General features: G+C 47.8%; 1 protein-coding gene across 3 annotated transcripts; it reads right to left on the minus strand.

Moving 5' to 3' along the window:
* Positions 1-6: 6 nt before the first annotated feature.
* siz (Brefeldin-resistant Arf-GEF family protein schizo) lies at positions 7-24,433 on the minus strand. 3 transcript variants are annotated; one of them, XM_089571292.1, is made up of 12 exons: positions 24,060-24,433; positions 16,366-16,542; positions 14,771-15,182; positions 13,880-14,119; positions 12,973-13,227; positions 9,539-9,931; positions 6,388-6,513; positions 4,792-4,891; positions 4,547-4,668; positions 3,066-3,273; positions 2,064-2,119; positions 7-2,001 (listed from the first exon to the last, which is right to left on the minus strand). In XM_089571292.1, exons 1-12 carry the CDS (start codon positions 24,287-24,289, stop codon positions 1,774-1,776), a joined length of 2,547 nt encoding a protein of 848 aa, XP_089427418.1. In that variant the 5' UTR covers positions 24,290-24,433; the 3' UTR covers positions 7-1,773. The 3 variants fall into 3 exon arrangements, with proteins under 3 accessions (XP_089427418.1, XP_089427417.1, XP_089427419.1); XM_089571291.1 differs by having other exon boundaries at positions 7-2,016; XM_089571293.1 differs by lacking the exon at positions 24,060-24,433 and adding an exon at positions 22,274-22,521 and having other exon boundaries at positions 7-2,016.
* Positions 24,434-24,460: the final 27 nt, after the last annotated feature.

Here is a 24,460-nt window from a genome sequence, read left to right on the forward strand (position 1 = left end):
GCAACATAGTTTGGGCCCGAAGGCTGTTTTAATATCAGATAGTTACTTCCCAAGAAACTTCTTCATCAGTGATTGACATGTATATTTTCTTCTCTGTTCGTTTCAGCAAAATATACATACTTGCACCCTTCACAATGAATGTGTTAGCTTTGAGGGCCTGATCACCTACCAGTCAGCCAAATTGGCCTGTTTACGTTGGCAAGCACGCTAAACCAGCTGGGGCTGTCCCTAGCACCTTACTGGCATTTTCAAAAAGCCACGAAAGCTTGTGAACTTATGCAGAAAGGGGCATGATTTCAGGGCAGCTCTGGGGGTTTTTAAGAAGTCACCATATTCTAAAGAAATTTATACTGTTAGTTTTTCTCTCGCTCCAAATTACTTTTACAAAGTTTTGCAGCCATGCAACATTTCTTCTGCCCAAATTTTATAGTTTGCAGTTTCTGAGGCCTCAGTTCAAACGATTTCTATGGGCAACACTACATTCTCGATGTCACAAATGTTCCCCACAAGTTAAAAGTGGCTCCCAGTTTCCCTAACAAAACTTGAGGCAGTACTATTAGTTTGCCCTAGGCATTCTATAAAAGAAATCATTCTTTTCAGTCTTTGCCTCAGCCATCCACCGTGCATGTTTTTTCAGCAATGTTTGACATTGCACTGCGAGGCGAAGTGCTATTCCTGGCCACAGACAGTTTCGATTTGCTGCTTTCACTGTTTTAAAATGGTTCCACTTAGTATTTTGAAAAATAGTTTGATGTGGTGGAGTGAGGGGGCTCTAAGAAATGTGATGAAACTATCAACTCAAAATGTTTGAAAAACCCCCGGATTGTCCTTCAACATCTGCTAGGGGCATTATTTCGTGGCACAACCTTATTGACCTCAACCAATCTGATGTGCTCCTTTAGATAGCAGTCCAATAAGGCTTGTCAAGTGTAAAAGCACAAAAGGGTACCTTGAGATCGGTTCATTCCACTACGAAATGCACATGGGTTTCAACACACTGTTCATGAGCAAGAGGGCATCCAGTTTCACTGGGAACCTCTGCAAGAGTAGCGTATGCGTATTAGTAGGTTCAAATGCATGATTAGCATCAGATTTGTGCCGTCCCTATTTGCAAATGGTGGTGGTATCCTGCTGTACACAAGCCCCTAAAAGCTCGTGCCATGTAGTTCACCTAATATTTATCTCACTGCTGCAGCAAATGTGTGAAATCTGAAACAGTCTGTACTGTTAAACATGCATTAACGCCACTGCAGTATTTGCATAGTAATTGCTTCTCTTTACTTTACACATGCACAGTTACAGCGCTGCCATTCTCTTCCTCCTTGAACAGACAGAACAGTGCAGCAACAGCACGGCATGAAGATGCAAGAAGGAAATGTTCATCTGCAGAGGCCAGGTAAGTGTGGCTCACAGCTGCCCAATAACTGTGGCCTTGGGCCATGACTGCAATGCTCAGAGTGGGCCAGAACTGCATCACACTCGTGCTGAGTGAGCAAGAGGGGTGGGGCCTTTATTCGGAGTGCAGGGCTTGAAAGGGACTGGGACGGGGGGTGGGACGGTAGGGAGCAGAGAGGCTTTCATACAAAACGGCAAGGAAAAATGCGTCACAGAAGGACAGGTGATATATATTAAAATGCGCATCTGTTTTGCTGTACATTTAGGGGTAGACAGAGTCAATTTGCAAATAAAATGGCCTATCGCGTATGTACACTGGGAAGGGGGATGGGAGAGGGGGGTTTGGGCAGAGGAAGGTGGGGAGGACAGGCGGACAGCCTATCCTGGCGGCTCTGTCACTGCCGGCGCCTCTGTTGGTGTTGCAGCGGCGGCTGCCGCGATGGCGGAGCTGGTCACCACTGTGTGTCGTCCACGCTTGCCAAAGAGGTTCCCCAGGAAGCCGTGCCTGGTCCCGTCACCCGCGGTAGCTGCCGTGCCGTCCACATGCTGCTGCTGCTGGACCGTGTGGGGCGACGACTCCCGGCTCACCGAGCTGGCCGCCGAGGACTGGAAGGAGACTGACTGGAGGCGGGGCCTGTTGCCAGCCGCTCTGTCTGCTGCCAGCTCACCATGCCACTGTCCAGAGAACCCGCGCTGCCTCGACGAACAGGCCGCGCCGCCGTCTCTGCAAGGGCACCACCACTTGAGACAAAACAACTGCTGGGCACACGAATGCAACAGCACACAACAACACAGCATGAGAAGCCGTAAACCAGCTGTAAAGGCAGCTGGTTAAAATAATGACACCACAATGATTCTTGGTCATCGCAAGATGCAACAGATCCTGGTCATAGCCTCAGATACTGCCAATCTTCCTGCACACTCCTGTGTAATGAATACATTTAGTGAATTTGATTTCGTTAGTTTTGCAAGCCCAGGTTAAAGTGTGAAAATGCACAATATCTCAAACTGAGGATGGCCAGTTCCATTTTCACTGTGTATAATCATGGAACCTAGGCTGATTAAAGATCACACTGTATGTTAAATAAAAAAATGGACATTTGTAGCAGGTCATATTAACAATGTCACAAATGACTACTACAGTGATGTCACTGTAAATATTTCGTCACGAAGGCTACAAAAGAAGAGAGTAGTATCTGTTCATTACATTTGTGATTAAAATACTTTATACACTTCAGAAACAAAAAAAGAAAAGAATACAAGACAATGTACAGAATGAAGTGCAAACTGCTGTGTAGTGCTTTGGTTTTCTTTTTTTCTTTAAAAGTGGAGGAACATAGCAAAATGCTGTTGCTGAATCTGGAGTGCCTTATCCATCTGGAAGGACATGCAGTGCTTCCTGTGTATTTTTTGCATCGCTGCAAACTCCAAGTGCATACTTTGTTGAAATGACGCACTTCTGCAGTTCTGACCCATTACCTTTTTGTTACAGCAAGTGGCTCGTGAATGCTATCTGCAGAGTGCATTCGTTCATGCCAAAACATGTCTTTCCAGCCCACAAGAGTACACAAAAACATGTTTAGCGATAAGAATCACTGCTGCCAACGCTACACTGACACGGATGGTTTCTGGAACAGAACAGGACACATCACAGAGGGCCAGCCACTCACGCTGGTCGTGCAGGTCCAGCAGCGAGTTGGAGAGGGCCGACCGCTTCAGGCAGGGGCTCTGGGCCAGCAGGGTGCTGCCACCGACGCCTGCCCCCTCCCCCGTGGCCTCCATGTCGGCCAGTCCAGAGTCCCGTTGGTCCCACGGGCTGCGCAGCGCCTGCTGCTTCTCCAGCTCACCTTCAATGCGCAGGCTCTCCATTTCGTCCATCTGCACATGCACAATCTCGTTTCCAGTCTGGCATTCACAGCAGCGCCTTCCAGGTTTCCTATCCCGGCTTTTTGTCGACTCCTCAGCCTTTCACCACCACTTTTATCAGACTGTATAAGTTATTGGCCTTGTTAAGCGAGCACAAAAGCTTTCAAAACCTAGGACAATCAAACTGATTTTGGCCGTACTTCCCTCCAGACTTTGTGAAAATTTGAACAGCCTGAACATGTTTCTGCTGCAGGTAGCATCTGTGCTGGCGCATTTTATTCCACAGATCGTTAGCAACTTCTTAGTCTGGGCAGGAGGTGAGCACGAATACATTTGTACTACACACACACACACGCACACGCACACACACACACACACAAAATGCTTATTTCAGTTTGCAATTCCGAATAATCTTTTTATCGGTGTAAATATTTTTCTCAACATCAACTTTTGAGGATACTAGGCATTTTCGATACCTGTTACATGTGGTAAAGCTTCAACTATATGACAGACTATAAATTGTTGCCCGCATGTAGCCAACGAACAATCGCGAGTCGCGCAGTATGCACAATGAGCAGTGAGCGGTGGCATGCGGCTGTAAATAAATCCTGCAGGGCACAAAGAACCTGCGTGAATGCATTTCCCATGCCTCTTCATAGTGATCTTGTCCGTTTTGGATGATACAAATATAATTTTTTTTTTTCAAGAAGGTGAAGTGACATAGAATCCACAGATCACAAGCCTTCCTTGTTTTCTACCCTATGGCCTGAAACTTGCCCTCCCTTATCTATACAAGTTTACTCTCGTACTGCCACAGCTGGCTTCAGTGAGTTCTTGAGGTCATGCGAAACTGAGCTGATTTCCAAATTCTGCCCCTTCTCTCTCTTTTTTTTTTTTTTGCCATGCGTAAAAATGCCTTTCCTGATTCATCTGCACCTGGCAGCATGACTGGCTACACCAGCACTGCACCAACCCTGACCTAGCACTGCTGCTGAAGGGCTATCTTTCATTTTAATCTGCAGATTAACTGTTGTAGAAAGGGGTTGACATGACCAAGGGTGTATTCTTTCCATACAGTGCACATACGAGTTGCTTCTGAACCTGTTTCAGCGGCCCCTTTAGGGTAGTTTATGGAGTTCACAGAATGGTGGCATATAGCCACAGTTAAGTCTCACCTCGATTATGCGCAGCCACGGGTGCCGCTGGGCAGCGAACCTACAAACCTGACATCAAGAGGCCTCTCCATAAGCTTTGTGTGAAACCGCTGTATCTGAAGCCTGCTTGCCTCAAGGATGGACTCCCTCAGGTCATCAACAAACTTGCAGCGGTCATGCTCGTTCCGAGCGTTCAGGGTCATCAGGGCTCTGTCGTCCACACGCTGTGTCAGGCTGATCCCATGCGGGTAGTCTGCAGGCAAAGAGGTCCACCACAGCTAACCACACGCTGATGTCCTTTGTGACCGGCACTAAGGCACGGTATTAAGAGTCCGTGGTGGCCCCTGCGCTCAGTTATGCTTGAAGATATACTCACAGGGTGCCTCGAATAGTGCTACATTCATTCCGCACAACGGCAGTGACTGTCGGAAGGCATACTGGACGCTGTTTTTCTTCTTGCTGAATATTTTTGTCACCTGCATGAAGTGAACAACTCTTCAAACTTCCCCAGAAAAGCGATAAAATAGCAAGCTTTACTTGATTACACATGCATGTATGTACATATACATATACAGGGTGTCGCAGCTAACTTGGACCAAGGTTTATAAAAAAACTAAGCGTTCTTCAGAACTGAAATCGCGTGGATGTTGTTGAGGTTTATCTAAAGTTACAGTACCATTTTTTCGGTTCTCCTATTTGAATGATTAGTCGAGATAAATAAATTAACTTTTTAAATATAGCTTGAAACGTTCAGGCGCCAATAGGAAAGTTGTGGAGCTCCACAAATATTGTCCAAACCAGGCACTTCCAACGAGATAGACTTAGCGTGGCCGTTTTTATTCGGGAAAAACGAAAGCCCGCGGAGTTTAAAAAATACCACGTGACAGAGCGCTCTGTGCACCCGGATGCGCCGCGATTACAGCGCTCTCATCCGTGCTTTGTAAGAAACATCAGCCGCTTCGGCCCTTTCGTGCTGCCCAAGACAGGGCTTCGTGATGTGCTTGGTTCCAAGATAAGCGCCAGTGGGTTTGGGTGGGAGTAGAAAGAAAGCGCGGCTCCCGTTTCTGAGGGCAATAACTGCACACTCACGTTAGCAGAATGCATGCGGAAGAACGATGACAATCTCATGAGTTTGAATTTGGGAGCAAGATCCCAACAAGCAAAGACGCATATAACAAGCCTGATAACGTCGTGTGAATTACGCTGAAAAACAGGAGCCGCGCTTTCTTTCCATTGCCGCCCGTACCCACTGGCGCTTATCTTGGAACCAAGCACATCGCGAAGCCCTGTCTTGGGCAGCACGAAAGGGCCGAAGCGGCTCATGTTTCTTACAAAGCACGATGAGAGCGCTGTAATCGCGGCGCATCCGGGCGCACGGAGCACTCTGTCACGTGTCACTCCGCAGGCTTTCGTTTTTCCCGAATAAAAACGGCCACGCTAAGTCTATCTCATTGGAAGTGCCTGGGTTGGACGATATTTGTGGAGCTCCACAACTTTCCTATTGACGCCTGAACGTTTCAAGCTACATTTAAAAAGTTAATTTATTTATCTCGACTAATTATTCAAATAGGAGAACCGAAAAAATGGTACTGTAACTTTAGACAAACCTCAACAACATCCACGCGATTTCAGTTCTGAAGAATGCTTAGTTTTTTTATAAACCTTGGTCCAAGTTAGCTGGGACACCCTAACATTAACTGTTGTTGCTTCACACAACAAAAGCAAGCCTGAACATGTTTATGCAGCTACTTCTTGCGTGGAGACGGAGCTGGATCTCACCGTATTACAGCTGCAACAGTATCAGAGGCTACGCCTACTAGAGTGTGATGCCACTACAATTGCAATGCAGTGCACGTCCCAAGATGGAAGTGGAAGGTTGATGACAACACATAATCGCTGCGTGTTACTCTGCCCAAGTGCTGCTTTAAACAGGGTAAGTAGAGAAAGGAACAGCGTGATGTGTGCCACTCACCAGGAGAAGGTCATTGAAAAGAAACACTTCACGCTGGTGCACACCGGGACGCTCTTTTTTATGCACATCATAGACCTCGTAGAGGCGGCAGTAGCACACTAGACGACGGTGGGCCAGAGCCAGGTTCTGCGAAGATAGCCGCATAGCACACGTCAGTCATGATCGAGATAGGACCGAGTCTCTGAAAAATTCCACGAAAGCTTCTTTCATAGTAGGGCATGGCACAAGCACAGCATGACAGGGCTGCACAGATGCTGCCACTTAGGCTGCAAACAAGATCAGACATTTAGAGGCTTACCCGGGAGACTTTCCTTTCATCAAATGCCTTTACCAGCATTAGAGATGTGGAAGCCATCACAACAAACTAAAAGTGAATTAAAAAAAGGTGCTCCTCAGATTCGAAAGATTTTCATTACTCATTGCACTCAGTGCTTCTGCACAGTACAGGAAAGGTGGTATGTGTCCCAAAGCAGCATTGTGGGCTACCAGGGATGTGGTAGCAGAGGGCCCCGGATTAATTTTGACCACATGGGGATCTTACTTATGCAGTGACATCGCACAGTGCACAGGTACCCTTTGCACGTCACCTCCATTAAAATGTGGCCACCGTGGCTGGGATTTCATTCTGAAACCTTGCGATCAGCAGCCAGACGCCACAGCCACTAAGCTACCGCCGTGAGTATCCCAGAACAGAAAAATGAGATAGCGGTTCTCATTTCATTTATGTTCCCTAAGGGCCCTTTCGGGCATTACATAGGGGGAAGGTCTATAAAATTCGCGCCCCATGCGTAAGGAAGCTGGGCTTGCTATGCAGAAGCCTTCTTTGTGTCAAGGGCTCAGATGCTACTTGGAAACAATTGGTAAGCGTAAAATACGCAACATAATTGTGCATTCATGCCCAATTAACTTTTCCTTAGTGTATTCAATGACAATCCAGACAAACTTTCTGTAAACTACACAGAAATGTAAAATATGCACATTTGTGAAACACCAATACATCTTCGATGCCATTAAAACTCACTTCTAAACCTATGAAAAGAAATGAAATACACATAAATTTCCTTGGAAGTTCTATGCTCACATCAAACAAACAAACAGCGTTTCAGACGACATATGTGAATTGTTTTTTTGTAAACTCAAACTAAGTACAGGTAAACACCTGGACATACCGAAACAGAAACGTCCAGGATTTTTCGTTACATGCAGTTTTCACGAGCAGACTTGAAAGGACAGTGCAGAACGGAAACCAAAATAAGAAATAAATGGAAAAATCACCTCAAAAGGTTTACAGAAAACTCCATTCCGCGAAGACATAAACGCAGAGAAACGTATGGTAATCGCACTGATAGCATGACTGCGAAAGCAGCTACCATCACTGCCGCTAAGGCTTGCTCAATGCTGCTACAAGTGGGGTGGGAACGAGTGTGGGGATGGTGGGGGCACCACTGACAAGCTAGACCGGCCACGGACGCACATGCTTCTTCCCCACATGTTCTCTCTCTCCGTCTGCCCGCCGCTGTTGCCCCAAACAACGGACTTTCCGCCTTGCGTCCCCGCTGCTCTCCGCCGCCCCAGTTCCTGACACATCAGAGCTATTCGCGCAGGCATCATGCGAAGCACCACACAGCAGCGATGGGTGTGCCCTGCTCGTGCCGTTTCTTTTTCTGCCACGCCCTGTCATTTTTCGCTGCTTCCGAGCATGAACTACAGTAGTGCCACATGGTACGACGTTCCAAAAGTAAAAGCAGTGGAGATGCACTGACGGCGCTGCAGCACGGCGCTTTGTGTGTCAACTGCGGTCACCCGTTGCAACTATAGATGTTCCTCTCATGTCAGTTCGTACTTTTTCTAAGAAATTTCGTAACACAGCACAAGCTACCAAATAACCGCCACAAAGAATTTGTTATACCAAGGTCAAACGCCGCAACACCTTCATTACTTGAAGGTCTCAGATGGACTCGATTCAATGGGGGCGGCACTGGGGAATTGAGAAACTTTGTAATATAAAGGCATTCGCTATATGGAGGTTTGTTATCCAGGTTTAACTGTATAGTAGTATTTAAGTCACAGCCCGGCACAACATTATGGCTCTCTTAATAACTGCCTACCAACCATAGTGAAATTTCACCAATCAAGTTGTAAAACGAACAATCACCTGCTAAACATCTAAGAAGAACCTATGCATATAAGCCTTCTTCGGGTACCAAATTAACATCCTGTGTGTGTATCTGATATTGACAACATTAGCCGTTTACACCAGGTTATGATTTGCAGTCACAGCGCTTTGAATGTGTGTTTCTAGTGCATATGATTTATTATCTACTAATAGTGAAAATTGGAAGAAATGCCTTTCTCATATGCTATATGCTGAAAAGGCGCAAAGCATTTCCTGTACTCTGTTGGCACTAGCCGCTCAGCTCTCATGTTTGGTCGCCCTGAAGGAAAAAAAGGGTTCCTTGAGGAACAGCAATCCGAAAGAGGCCATGACAGCATTAACCGCAAAGAAGAGTCAGCCTTTCAGGAGTTTCCTGCAGTGTCTAACGACTGAAGCTCTGAGGGTGCAAAGCCAAGGAAACGAGGTGCTTGTGGTAAAAGTTCAAAGACATAGGTGTCAATTACTTGCAGGAAATAGTATGTGCAATGACTAGGGGTGTGCAAATAACGCTTTTTCCAAACTGAATCAAATATGAATAATGCAGCTTCTAATAATCGAATAGAAGTATATTTGATTCGCTGTTCGAAACTTTAGAATATTCGCACACCCCTAGCAATGACTTGATGCGCAGTCTTCATGAAAAGCGTGCCACTATAACTGACATTCATGCTTGCTGATTGTGCACGCTTTCTCACAAACAGATCAAGCTTCATAGGTGATTTAAAGAAGGGCTGTCTCTTTGAAGGGAAGGAAAGGAAAAAAAAATTAAATTCCACCACTACATCCCTTTCTGTTGGGGAATAACATTTATCCAATCAAAACAACTATAGAAAAGCTTTGCTGTAACAGCAGATCTACAAATGTCACTGCATGTATATTATCAGCCTGCACCCCGATTAATTACCTCATGTTGAGTTAGGTCTAAAAAGGTGTGTGTGTGTGCGTGCATACAATTTTGAGCCACACTACTCTGAAAGGAAAGAGAGCACGACTTACGGGTCGCTTCCCAACGATGGACTGCTGCACCTTGAGCACCTGGCTGACATGGTCTGAACCGGGACGAAACGGGTGCGCCTTGATGCGTTCGTAGATACCCGCGAGCATGTCCCGGTCAAGGTCACGACCCTCGTCCACACCACGCAGGTTGCGAACATAGTCCTCCAGCTTCATGCGCTTGTCGGCTTTCACAGAGGGCGTATGCAAGTCCGTGTTGAGCAGCACCACAGAGAAGGCGAGCACAAACAGCGTGTCGGGACTGGCCAGTTTGGCCACCACGTCCGGGTTGCAGCGCGCGTACCTCTGGCTGAACACCTCGACTAGCCGCTCTATCTTTTGGGCCTCCCCTGGCAACAGGAAGTGGCTCTGGAAGCGCCGCAGGGCCAGGTCCACCTGCAAGCAGGGCAACGATCCTCCATCACACCCCAATTTGTGGAGAAGCCCTGCTCTATCTCAGTCAGCAGACAACCCCGCAACAAGCGATGACGACGATGATGCATTTAATGGCATACGGGCAGAGCCAAAGAGCGCCAAGGACAAGGTGGGCACAGGTGTTTAAGTGAGCTGCGTAGGTGAACGAGTCTAAAATGAAATAATAATGGGTGGGTGTACAGGGTTGAGCATGATTTGTAACAGAGTCCTTAATAGCGCTTTATGGTCACAAAACTCCACCGTAATTCTATGGGACAGCTTGATGCACTGACTAAAGCAGCCGCACGGGGGTGCTGGCGTCAAATGAGGGGCATGTTATGGCGAGTGGTGGAGCGGGAGGCTGCCTACCTGCGTAGAAAGTGACGCTTAACGGTGTCTTGTATTCTTGTTAAGGCACTCTATTAGGCCCAGTGTCAGAGCATTTGAATGCATGAGCTCTTGTCAACTATCAAGTGCTGTCTGTGAATGATGCCTTTACCTTGGCTGTGTGACCAGCGGCCGTTCTGGCTACAGGAGCAATGGCAACAAAGTGATTCCCATCTGAAGCCGAATTGAGAGAGACGTTGAGACGCATCACCTCCTCCCAAAAAAGTTGGTAGCCTCTCTTTCAGTTCACCAAACATGCGTGTTTGTGAGAATCAATCCTACAGACATCTTTCAACATGATGAGTCTGTAGTAAAATACTTGAAATAGCTTGAAATACTAAAAAACAGCACTAGCTGGAATAACACCTTTCCTTTCCTTTTTTTAATTTTATTTTCAGGTGCTGTAGAAAGTACACATTCCTGTTTGGATTTAGCCAATCAAAATGTAAAGCCGTTGCACAATCCCAAGCTGCGCACAGACCTAAATCATAGCTTCGTGACAGTGCGTGCAAAGTTCCCAGCCTGTGGAGGCACACAGTCGAGCCACTAAGAGCTGTTATGCTGACGCTTTTTTTTTTTGCTCTTTAAAGCATATGTAAATAAATTGTCCACTCTGTACACGACGTTTACTTCTTCATTTAGTGCATGCACACCGGCAATAACGGCAACGGATAATCCACGGAAATATTTTATATTGGTACTTTAAAGAAGACCACGGTACAGTGCTGTAATGTGTACCTGGGCATGCTGCAATTCAGAACGGTGTTATTTAATCGGGATCAGGGCAGTAAGTGGCACCTTGCCATAGCACTGGCACTTTACAAATAGTAGCACCACACTGGCAGAATAGCAGAGCTACGCTCAACAAAATGAACCACTCATAAGCTCAAAAGATGGACAACTGAAAGTACCCTTAGCTGCGCAAGCATCACGAGCGCAACTGAATGCACCGTGCTTCCAAAGCTGAATGCCGTGGTGCCGCACACAGCAACAGACAGCTCGACGTTCTGGCGCATTTGTCAGCTAAAGCTGCAGAGGCTTAGCCATGCATTAAACCCTCCAATAAAATTGCATGCAGGATAGTGATAAACACACAGCAGTATACGCAATGTACTGTTAAACCTGCAGCCACTGTCACTAGCCAGGCAAGCAACACAAGTGCAGCACAAATCCAATGAGTGCTGACTGCTTATGTGGCCTTTGATTTACCATGCACTGGGTTGCAGTCACGTGTATATCATAGGTTAATAAGCACACTGCACATTTAAGCAATGTTTCGATATCCCATTAAGCACAACAAGCCTCCATGCGGCAGCCAGATGATTGCAGGTAAAGAACAAGCAGTGGCACTGCCGGCAGCGCTGTTTCTCCATAAAAGCATCGAACAGGTGAGGATTACTGAACTGTAGTAGATATAGGACCTCCGCTTCAACTTTGCATACAATATTAAAAGATGAAATCATAACCCGGGCGAGGAAGCAAGTCTTTCTGGCGCAGCCGTGTGGGTAAGCGCAGTCTGCCGTTCGCAGCTCCTCGATCTGTGATGGCGCCCCTAGTGGCTGCTTCTGCCCGCAAACCAAACTTCGGCGGGAGTTTCATGACCATTGGGGGGATTGCAGGACTGTTCTGAGAGGGTGGACAGTTTGATACAATTTAAAAACTGAAGTGGTGTATAGGGCCTAAAAAGGGCCCATGAAAGAAATGAATGTGAGAGAGGGCAGACGAAACACAAAATTTATCTGGTCCTATGACAGAAAGTTCAGTGATTGGCCAGTTATATACAATGGCAACTTGTGAACCTTCAGCTAAACTTGGTTTGGTTTGGTTTATGGGGTTTAACGTCCCAAAGCGACTAAGGCTATGAGAGACGCCGTAGTGGAGGGCTCTGGAAATTTCGACCACCTGGGGTTCTTTAACGTGCACTGACATCGCACAGTACACGGGCCTCTAGAATTTCTCCTCCAAAGAAATTCTAGCCGCCGCGGCCGGGATCGAACCCGTGTCTTTTGGGTCAGCAGCCGAGCACCATAACTGCTGAGCCACCGCGGCGGCCCTTCAGCTAAACTCTTCACCCTTCTCTCAATACGAAAGCAGCATTTAAAAGCTAGAGCGCAACACATAATGTAATCACCACCACCACCATCTTGATGACATCATGTCTCATGCAGTCTTGCACAGACCAGTGGCTAACAAAACAGGACTCGAGTGCTCTGGCCGTAGAAGCAGTCCAATATTGGTGCCCAGCATCCGAGTGGTGCAGCGCATGCAAGTAAGGACCCTGTTCAGCCACTCCATTGGCACCACATAAAGCTTCCCCGCTCTTCCACCACTCTACCCTCCTGCTCATCTTTTCGTCATTTCCTCCTTCAGCTTCTGGTACTGACTAGAGGTGGCGTTGGTCGCAGCATGCTTTTCCCTGATGTTTGCGGCTACAATGCGGAACTTATTCACCTTGGAAGAATGAAACACGGAAGCAAAAACTACACAGAGTGAAAAAATCAGGAAAGAGTGGCACCCCACCCAAGGAAGGGTGCTCAACCAAGGAAATTAATGTGCCACACCGGTGCATGAATGAAACGGCCAGCCCATTACATTCAGCTGCTGGCTCACTAACAGTGACAGCGGGTGGCACTCACCTGCATGCCGGCAAAGTCTAGCTCCTCGACGAAGCACTCGAGTACGCGGGCATTGAAGGCCCCCTGCAGGTCACCCAGGTACTCGCCGATGCGCATTTTGCTCAGGCCCTTGCGCGAGATAAGGAATCGGGCCACAGCCCGTGGGCAGGGGTCCAGGAAGCCCCGCTCGACAAGGTAGCGAATGCCCTTCTCCGGCCGCTTGTTGAACAGGTTCAGCCCCACACGGTACTGGCGCTTGCGCTGTGCCTCGCTCCCCTGCGGGAGGAGCAAAGGATGCAGACACTCGCACAAACAGATGTTTTTAAGCATGTCAGTACAGACGAGAAACAACAGTTTAGAATTCCAAAGATTTGGCTGGATACAGGGGCCTAAGCATCAGGCCTGAAATCCCACACACAGCACATGGGTCTAGGGAGCAAGCAGTGAGCACCCTCAAAGGTACACGAGAAGGCTGCCTACACCTATTCGACCCGAACCATACATTTATCAGCAGAAGCACAAAAAAATGCATGCAAGGCTGTTTAATTCTGAGCAGGATTCTAGAGGCAGAACTGTGAGAACCAAAATTACAAGACTGTAACACACTTCAAGTATACATCATTTGTGGCATTATAAAAAAGACCAAGTTGTCATGTGCTTTAATTTACAGCTTTTTTGTAATTCAGAATGTTTCACGTAGCAAAGCTTCTCTGGTTGAAAACAAGATTGGCAACACAAGAAAAACTAAAGAGCACCATGACAAGCTCATGCACTGACTCCCCCTCCTCCTTTTCTCATGGGGGGGGGGGGGGGGGGAAGCTACACTCTGTGCCAAATCCATGTAACAGGCAAACAGCCACTGCACTGTCAGCTTTAGTGTTTACAAAGGCAAAAAAATGCACCAAAGATCCAATTCCCCACCACTGACCTTGGTTCCCAGGGAGTCCTTGGGACTGCCGGGCCCCTGGTGTGGGTAGAGCAGGAGAACATCAGAGGCTGGTGGCGAGCATGAGTAGGCGGGACAGTCCACGCTGTCCTCACTGTTCTCCGAGATGTTGCTGAGCCGCTTGTCCTCTGGCCGGGCCGAGGGCAGTGCAGGCTGGCCACTACCATTGGCTGGGGCTGCTGCTGCTGCCGAGGACACCTGGCCACCACTAGATGCAGGTACCTGTTGCACACAACATGGAAGAGCAACTAGTTATGGCGAAACAACTATCTCTCGGATGAATGGTCACTCCATAAACCATCCTTCCAGACTTGACTTGCTGCTTCTGTCTCAGGCATCGCCAGAATGCAGCCTTCCTCGATGACTGTTTTTGGCATCATTTAGATGACTTGACCATTTAATCGACATGCAGAGCCGTCTATAAGTGTTGTGGCAGCCAACCTACTGCTGCTGTTCCTAGATTTTGCACAGTAAAAAGGATAAGCCTTCCTGTGATGCTAAACTTTGCCACCTTCCATAGAGAAACCTAAGCTCTTTGGTTCTTAACCCCTAGCAGACTCGACGAGCCAGGCTTGTCATAAGCTCCTGACGAGTCCAACCTGACTTTCCTGGCACTCTGTGTCCGGTTTAAGGAGTAGGGTTCGTCAAAAGCAGTTTTTTGATTTGCCGACAGATGCCAGCATAGGAACTAAATGACCATTTTGGCAACATTTTTTTTTTGTGAAGAATGTGTCTGTTAGGGGTTTAACTACGTACATCCACTTCTGGTAATCACTTCAGGACTTATCAAGTGCCATCAAAGCAGAAAAACTCCACTCACTGTTAGGGTTCTAAACTGCTTTAAAGTGAGTAACCAATGAGTAAGATACTCACGGCACTGTGCTTCCAGCTCCCAGGGCTCTCCTTGCTGGCCGGCGTAGGGGTGGTGGTACCGGGAATGGAGGAGGACCGTCGAGGCACCTGGGGTGGAGCCCGCCTGCTGGCTGCGGCGGCCGCGGCTGCGGCTTCGGCCAGGGCCCCCTTGGTGGGTGTGCGGTGGTGGTGGGCGGGCCAGGGCGCCTCCGATGGCGGGCTGGATGGAGCTAGCAGGTCTAGTGCGTGGATGCGTCGCGACAGTCTTCGTTCGCCCTTGGATGCACTGGCCAGGTCCAGGAAGCGCTTCTGCATGCAGTGGCTGCGGAAGGCCCGCTGGATGGTCAGCGCTGCTGTGCGCGCCCGCACACCCCCGTACTTGCGCTCCAGCATCTCCACCTGCTTGTCCAGCAGGTCCTGGGACAGTTCATACCTGCATGCAGGGAAGCAGAGATGCAGTGCAGTCAAGTCTGGAACCACGGCAGCAAGGCCAAAACTCGGACAAGTCCCCCAGCGAAAACAGCACCAGCTGAGGCACCACCAGCAATACCTCTCATTAGATCTTTTGAAACCCAGCGTTTGATGGAAACCTGTCTGGTTGGGAATGTTCATGGCGGGAAAGTATAGAGCACCGACCAATCTTGTCAAAACAAAAGACGTTTTGGCCCTGCTACGGGCGCCTTGTTCACAGTTACTCAAGCTTTGTGCACGAAAAAAGGATGCCGATCATATTGTAGCGATAAATATGAATTAGTTTGCAGGTGTGCATTGTGCATGCAAACTGCAGCATTCATTTGAAACTTGTCACTCTTGCTGCTGCTAACTTTCTTAATTATGTGGGGACAAGTTTACCCAAATAGATAGTCTCGTCCTCATGCCACAACCCTTGGCATTTCATCATCAAAGAACATGATCTTCTGCTCCATGAGAAAGATCCTTTTGCCGCATTTGCTACCAAAGTCAATTCTGAAGGCAGGAGCCAAAGGATGCTTATCTCAGCTAAGCCACTAGCATTTTTGTGCTCAACTTGCAAACAGAGGTGGCATTCGGCAGTAACTTTTGTTGTGTACTACATTCAGGCCTGGCATTTGTGGACCCCAATTAATTCGGACTGAACCAGGCACTGTATGCAGCAATGCCAGACTGAAAAAGACGCTTTCACAACAGCTGTACTGGCATCACCATCACCCCCAAAGAGTTGTGGAGCATTCCTTGTTTTGTGTCTCACATTTGTCTATTTCAGTCATTCTTCCATCAACAAGAGTTAATGCTGCCAGTACAGCTTTAGTGAAAGTGTTCTTTTTTCAGTGAGGCATCGCAACATGAGATGCAGATTTCCAATTAATTCCGAACAAATCAGGCAGGTACCCAACATAAATGTAGCATAAAACAAAAATTACCGCTGAATGTCACCTCTGTGAAAAATATGAGTGTAAAAAAGCAGCAGCTTAGTTGAAAGAAGCTTTCTTTGGTTCTCTCCGAGTGACACAACAATCTGTGAAAGACAGCAGCTGCTGGCGAGGATAACTGCCCATAATGTCTCCTCATGCATATGAGCTCTATTTGCGAAACCAGTTCCAACAACCCCCCAAAAGATGCCAAAGAGCCCTCCTAACTGGTTCGAGTGGAGACGGGACCGCTTGAGCGCTTCGTCATCAAGGCGTCGCAGCGGGGGTGCCTTGCGGGGAGGTGTGTTGCTGCGGGTAGGAAGGCCCGCCTGGTCAGCACAGTCTGCCCCATCCTCAGGCCGTGCCTGTTTCTGGGGGGGACCCGGCCGCAGCTCAGGTGGTTGGCTGCAATGTGGGAAAAAAAGAGCACCACTTGGTACGCAGGGTAAAACTCTGGGTAAACCAACACAATTATTTACAGAGAAACATGAAAAAGTACAGCAATTTTTTTTCTGCCTCTGCTACTAGCAAGGCAGAGGATGGACCACACTGTTCCCAAGTGATCCAAACCCAAGATTCCAAAGCATCGGACTGGGAAATAGCTCTCATTTAATATCTTACCAGAGAGAAATTTTGTGACGCAAAAAGCAACTGACTCAATTTTTGTGACCAAAAAGTTCAAGAAATGCACTGCACTGTCATCCCCACCAACCATGCCCTCCAAGATCTCCTCATACATCCACCCCTGAGCTAGGTAAACAAAAATCAATACCGAGAGTTGTTATTCTCATTACTTCCAGGATAACCACCGCTTCCACCGCTTTTATCAAAATAATGACTTCCAAAAGAAACATAAATATTAGGAAGATGCGCAAGCCTGTTATCAGTTCATAGCGGAAGCTTTTAAGGGCACGTTTCCCAATTCTGCAATGTTGGCGTAACTCTGTGTTGCACTGATTGGTCTGCATGCAGTGGCATTATGCATGTCACTGCAATGTGCCATGACAACACGCCAAGCTGAGTGGCATGAACACAGTGACGTCACAAGTGAAAGCATAGTGGCGTCATGCACACTTTGCCAGAGAAGAAAAATAACAAATAAACAATATTATATTCCCCATTGCAAGTAGCTGTAACTGAATCTTATGTTATGCAGTGGTAACCATGTTATGTTTTTTTCCATACTACAAAAGCTATGATGTAATTTGATGTCCTGTTCATGTTTATGAAAAGCATACAAATGCAAGAACCTGAGGGGCCACAGAGGAGCAGACTAAGTAAGGCTTGTGAGCTGCCATAAGAAAGAGTAAAACCCGTCATAGTGAAACACAAAAAACTGATTTCAAGCCGCCAACTGCGTTTACTTTTACAGTAAGTTTTAGGAGTACAACTCAAGGTCTTGCACAAGGGACATTTATGAAGTGACAGTAAATTAAACATCAAGCATGAGATTTGGTTCATTTGTGCACTTTCATCAGCTTAAACTTCATGAGAAAAAAGAACTTATGGACGGTCAAATAAAAACCCTAGAGATTCTCTTCTGCTACACTCTATGAACTCTCATTGTGTTCTGTAATACTGACTGCACAATGAAACCACCCAACGCCTGTGGCAGCAAACAGCACATGGAAAGCTAGCAAGCGTGGAATCATTCGGAAGTAACTCAAATTGAATGGCAACCGTCATCTTTCCTGATAGCTGATACCTGCCACAACACTGATTCCACAAAATATACTGCACCGCCTTTTGATGGCTTTATCATGCGCCGTTGAGTTACGTTGGTATGCTAACACTGATGAACACGAATATTTGTTTAAAAGTAAGCTTCAAGGCAAAAAAGACATATCGTTGAGACAAACCAATATGAGAAGAGTAGGGAGAGGACAAGTTATCTGCATTCACTGAAAATATCTAGCATTCAGTAGCCAAGGTAACAGATGCCTTAAAGGAAGCATAATGACTGCATGTTGTATCTGAGCGTTATGATCTGGACCAGTGTTACAATTCCTGAATGAGAATGCAGTAACTATGTAATTTCTCTGCTGAGCTGGAGCTCTCCGGCAGTGCAGATAAGTACTGACACCAGATGTGCTGCTTCAGAACCTGTAACTGCAGCTTATCTGGCCATCACGGTGTGCCCAGGCATGCAGCTTAATATGACACCATCACAGTACTCTTTCAACAGATCATGCTATGAGAGAGAAAAAAAAAAAGCACTGAAACCAAACTATACAAATGTCACACTTCATTGTTTCAAGAGATGGGATTCGGCAAAAATAAGCGAGTAAATGACTGTGGCAGCATTAAAATTGTGCAGTTCCATTCCGATCCATACTGTGACCTACTAACTTGAATTAATGTATACACTGAATACATGCATTACACATACTAGGCCATGCATAACAAGTACCTACATCTATTTCACTCTAAGGAGGCACTTTGGGCTAGGTGGTGTGACATAACGAAGAGATGCACTGAGGGAAAGAGAGGACACAGTAAGAGACATGGACAAGCACTTGTCCGTGTCTCTCACTGTACCCTGTCTCTCCCGTGCAGTATCACCTCGTTATTTCTCCCCTATTTTACCCTCTTCAACCTTTTCCATATGCATGGTTCAGCTGTCGAATCAGAGTGCGATATTTTTTTTTTTCTTCTCACAAACCCTGCTACCACAACTGCCAAGAAGGGCATGTGGAGAAACCCAACATAGTTGCGATCAAAGACACTGTCAAAGATGCCAGGTAAAAGAGAAAGGTTTCGGTAATTCAATGTCTTCACAATATTTCACACTTCAGGAGGACTAGCAAGAGAACTAATGCAGACATGGGTTTCGTGGCACACATTACGTTGGTTAGCTTAATGGTGCAAATATTTGAACATGATGAAGGATGAGGAAAAATGAGGCTGTACAAAAACTCGCAGATGCTAGTCCCACACAGTGAGGAAGTCTTATTTTATCCTGCTTCCCTGCAAAGCAGTTTATATCAGTCAAACAGGCAGATGCATAAAAAAGGTTAAAAGAACACCTGTGTAACATACTAATAGAAGTTTTTGGACACCTCTGCACTCACTGCCATGCCCACGATAGAGTTCCCCAGTTGACAGAAACAGACATTCCTCAAACTCGAGGTACGACAGAAAAAGAAGACAGCTAACTCAAGCGCTCGAGATTAATCTGCATAAACATGAATGAGCCTGCCACTTGTCGTGATGTTAATAAAAATACTTATTTCTTATCCTATGGAAGCAACCAGATTCAAAAAGGCAAGTTTTCCACTATTAAACAACACAACTTTGTTTTCTTTCACTCTCTTAATAATAAAGATCAGATGCTAGTTCTGCACTTTGCGGTGTCCCACTCCTAGCTACACTTATCTTATTAGCTTTTTTAGATATAAAAGAACGTCAAGGTCAAAATGTCACAATCCCGTGCTTTTAAAGGAGTATAGGCACCTAAATTTTGGGTGCGCATTTCCTTCTTTGTAATGAGGCGCCAAGCATTCTTATACATGGATTACCACGTGGTATCCTCTTGAGACCGCTAAATAATTTATAATCGATTTCTTTCTCATGCTGTTTTGGTTTCAACAGCTGAGCGATGAGTGTGACATCAAAGAGGGGTTATAGGTCGTCACATGAGTTATGAAAAACTGCAATATAATCGGTGCTTCTACAATCATTGTCATTCTGGCTTTTGAGAAAGGCTGGCTTCAGCATTGTAGTGAATTAAAACGATGAAGCAGCAATTAAATAGCAATTTTTTTCATACCTCACGTGACCTATAACCTCTCTTTGACGTCACAGCCATCGTTCAGCTGTTGAAACCGAAACTGGATGAGAAACAAATTCGATTAGAAATTATTTAGCAATCGTAGGCGAATATCACATGGTGATTCATGCGTACAGTATCTTCCGCATCATTACAGAGAAGGAAACATTCTACCAAAATTAGATGTCTATACTCATTCAAGATGCGCACGAAAACTACGAAAAGGTGGCAGTAAAAACACCAACAATGCATGTGAACAAGACAAAACAAAAGTGGGGCAAAGAAATGCTGTGTGTGGCCAATATGGAAAGGAAATGAGCGAGTTAGATATAGCACTGCCCACTAGAATACTGCCTAGTTTGGCCTTGCAAAGGGAGGGCACAGGTGTTCTATGAATCTGTTCTGACAGCTTAATAAATGCTTGAGCTCGGCTTGTAAACAAATAAATCTTGCTACCTTTGGCACAGCTCACTACGACCCCGAAAAAATCTGCGTGCACAGTGTTCAGGTACGATGCACTGCTATAATTAGAGAAGCAAGCCACACATGTGCCTAACAGGGGCCAAGCCTTATTACAACACTGAAACAGCGAACAACAACATTTCATTCCAGTCTTGCGCTGGGGAGCCTGAATGAGTGAGTACACTCTCCTGCTGTCAAGAAACAGAATGGCATGGAGCCTGCCAATCAGACCGAAGAATGACTACCTCCTCATTTCGTAAAACCGGGACACGGTGAACACGAAAGCTACATCCTCAAGAGGCAGAACACATAGATGATGACCACGAGAAACAAGGGGTAGTGGAATGTCTCCCGGTACTCTCCCACCTCAATGAACCAAACATTGATGAAAGTAGTATAAAGACCCCCAAATATCGAAGAGCATCTAGAAGGTGGAAGCACATGATGAGCAGCAATTTTGGCCTTCAAGGATAACTTGCATTGCTCTCTTTCTCATGCATTATCAAGCTGCACTCCACTTCAGATATTTTACAAGTCCAGATCAAGCCTAGACACTACGCCTCCACTACCCCACAATTTGAGTCTCGGTATATTTTACCACCTTGTGTAACTCAACAGAAACACAAAAGAAAAATGGTTCCTAAAAGGTAAGGTAGTGTCCAACAAGCCCACTGCAACCATCACATGGTGATGTGATGGAGAAGGAGCATTTAGCCTGATGAAAATCATGCCACCAATTACGCAACAAATTATTCAAGTAGCCTTAACACAGCTTCAGACTACAACTGCTCTCTGGACTAGGGACGAAGTGCTGCATGGTCCTTTGGTAAAAGAAGAATATATAACACAACCTGCACAGATAAAATTTGAAATGACAAAACCTATATAAATTAAAGCTGGCAGAATTAACGAGCTCCACGAGTGTCCACAATTGTATGTGCTGCCAGGTAACTCCCTCAATGCTCAAAACATGTTTTCATCATGTCCCATTTCTTAAAAGTAGTCAGTTATTATGCAGAGGCGGTAATCAATACAAACAGCAATGTATACGGCACTTTCCTAAAAGAAACTATAGCATTTGGAACCACCCAATCTTCAATGAATATGCAGCTTGTAATACCAATGTTTACAGCTGATCACGGATAGGAAAGAATGTGTGCAACCTTGACATCACATTACAGTAATTTCTAATGGATGCTTATTGCCCAGGTAATAAAAATGAATACTTTCCAGCTACTGCGAGTGTGCCACACAAAAAGCTCCATTAGGGCGCAATATTATGCTTAAACGCCTACAGTAAACAAGACAGCAATTAAATCAGTGCCGCTCTTGCACAAGATAGACCACAAAGGGGCCAGATTTTAACTTCGAATGCCTCAGCACAAAGAAGAAACGTGCAATCACGTTCCTGGTGTCATGTTTCACTCCATAACGCGGTTTCGAACACAGACTTCAAATGTTACGCGCAGAACAGAAGGGACGCGAACGGGGGCACTTGAAATGCATCAATGAGCACAGAGTAGAAGGCAGCCAAGCATGCAGGGAAGCCAACACTTCACGGAGCCCCAAGCGAACCTAAATGAACCGTATACGAAACCGCAAATTAGGAACTTATCAACTGTGCAGCACAAACACGGATAGAGCGAAACCGAAGGCGCTTTGCGAGCACCAGGAAGCCACAAGCTCTTTTTTTTTCTTCTTCTTTCCTACCGCGCTGGCACACGCACCGTCGCGTTGGCCGAGATCGGTGGCGATCGGCAGTTTCGTTTTTATCTCGGACCGGTTGTCCGTTAATACGCGACGCGTTCCCTTTTCCAATGCACGTCTGGCACCGCGCCCGGCCGACAGCGCGGGCCACGGGCGCAGACCGTGGCGGCCGCGTCCGAGCCTCGCTCGGAGGCTCACCGGTCGACTACGGGATAGCGGCGAAAAGACGGGCGCTCCCGGCAGACCCGCAGCGCCGGGCCGGGCCCCGCCAGGCCAGCCTGAAGGGCCAGGCAGCGCCACAGCAACAGCAGCTCGTCGCAGCGGCTCGCGGGGGGCATCCACATTGCCAGGGCGGCCACATGGCGCGCAGGGCCCGCGCACCCCGCCACGCGCCACACCACCACCACCACCGCCACCAAAGCCCGTTTCCTCCCGACGAGCAGCGCGCAATGGCGACCGCGATCTGGGTCAGGCGGCCAGCAGCAGCCTACCTGTGCTGGGTGACGCGCAGCACGGCGCGGCCGTACGGGCTGAACGGGTGCAGGAACGCCCGCGGACCGCGGTCCCGGGTGAACACCGCCTCCTGACAGACGAGCGGGGGCTCGCCGACGCCGAACATGACACGGCCGCCCACCGCTGCTGCCAGCCGTCGCTGCCCGAGATCCGCTCGCCGCCGCGTCCTCGGCGGTGGCCCCGCAGCGCCCTCTGCGCTCCGCGACGCCCCGAGGCCGTGCGCCCGCGGCTACGCCTGGCAGCTCCCGGCTACGGACAACCCATGGCCACCGGAGGGCCCGTCCGGCGAGGCAAAGCACAGACAACTCTTCGTGCGGGGGGCCTCCATACGAATCGCCGTCCAGCACACACGACGACGGGCCATACGCGCGCGCACACGACCGTTATTCGCCGAGCCGTTATCGCCTCGCTTTGACGTCTTGTTCGGAGCGACGGCGATCCTTTGAGGAAAACCGCGCGCGCGGGCAGTCGCTAAATGAAAGCGCTCCCCTTCCCCTCCTCCCCCTCCCCGGGTCAAGCCTTGAAGCGCGCCGCCGCGGGAGCTGTCGCGTGCCGGCCAGTTTCTCCTTCTCGCCACCGCTACGCGCACCTGCTCCTGGACAGCTGCACAGCTGCGTGCCGTCAACGGCGATCTCCTTGGCAGCGCGTCACGCCACCCACCACCCTCTCAAATACGCCCAGCGGGCAGGCGATCGAAATGTCCCCCAGGTAGCCACACGGGATTTAGGGGGCCTGCAGGCAGACACGGGCCCCGGCATATTTCGTGAGACATCGTCAAAATGATGCCCGCATCAGGCCAGCGACGCGAAATGTCGGGCTTCTACTCCTCCCACTCCGCGTGTATCAGATGACACTCGCTCCAGGCAGCTGCTGCGCCGTCGTGCATCGCATTCCTTTCCACTGCTGGCCGGAGCTCATGGATATGGTATTCGGCTCGGTCTGCCTGTTGTTAAGGCATGCAATCTTCCCGCAGAATTGCACTCGTTCGCACCGTAACCATTTGCAGCCATACAATGTGCTCGTGCCTTGCCGCTGAACAATGCAACGCTGTAATGCGATTAAAACACATGGCTTCCAGCACTTGTACAGATACTGCACGTACTCTTGTTCTAGATTCAATTAGATGAAACTCTTTCGCGCACGACAAGTATCGAAGTGCCTGTGGGCTACGTATGACACCACAGAAGCTCCCGAGACAGAAGTGTTTTTGGGAGTATTTAAGCACTTTCGAAGCCTACGGAGACATTAACGTAGTACTAAACTGTTAGGCCTATGATACCTTGATTAAACTGGGTAAAAAGACGACCTGGCGCAACTACGCTTTGCCATATCACAGGTACGCATCTCAAGCTTCGTTTACACGGCCACATGTAGTAAACGCCGGAGCAGAAGCCGGGCCAGGTAGAAATGAACACGACGGAATTTCGCGAGAACACAGTTCAGTACAAGAAAGCGACGTGAGATGCGTCACCTTTCATCCTCAAGAGTCTCCAGGTCGGGGTATCCAAGTTGTGCACAAATGTCCTTTATGTCGCATAACACCGCTGCTTTTTCCTGCTGAAGAAGTCGCACTCTGCTCTGCAGCTCCTGTATCCTGACACAGTCGGCTTGAATGAGCCTCTCTTTTTCCGCTGCGCTATCTTGGAGCTCGCGCAGACGTTCAACAAGGTCTGCTTGAGGACAGCTCGCGCCTTCGCTCATAGTGATGCACAAAGAGAGGCCCCATCACTTTCTCGGTCGAGTCATGATGCGCTCATTGCACAGCACAAAAACAGCGGCGCGCGACCGCTCCGCCGAGTTCACAAGTCAAATGAACTCGCGCACGGCGATCCGATCACAAACTACTTTCGCGTGATCACGGTCGCCGCCAGT

This window comes from Amblyomma mixtum, chromosome 2, assembly GCF_055824585.1.
Source record: "Amblyomma mixtum isolate Tamu chromosome 2, ASM5582458v1, whole genome shotgun sequence".
In the NCBI taxonomy this organism is placed as follows: Eukaryota; Metazoa; Arthropoda; class Arachnida; order Ixodida; family Ixodidae; genus Amblyomma; species Amblyomma mixtum.

Bases quoted from the DNA above. Each gene is read 5' to 3' on its own strand.
- siz (XM_089571291.1), bottom strand. From the start codon at position 24,289: ATGAGCGAAGGCGCGAGCTGTCCTCAAGCAGACCTTGTTGAACGTCTG. The intron at 13,228-13,879 runs GTCAGTGGTGGG...CTCCTCCCGCAG, and splicing joins AGGACTCCCTGGGAACCAAG to GGGAGCGAGGCACAGCGCAA. The intron at 4,892-6,387 runs GTGAGTGGCACA...CACTTCATGCAG, and splicing joins TTTTCAATGACCTTCTCCTG to GTGACAAAAATATTCAGCAA.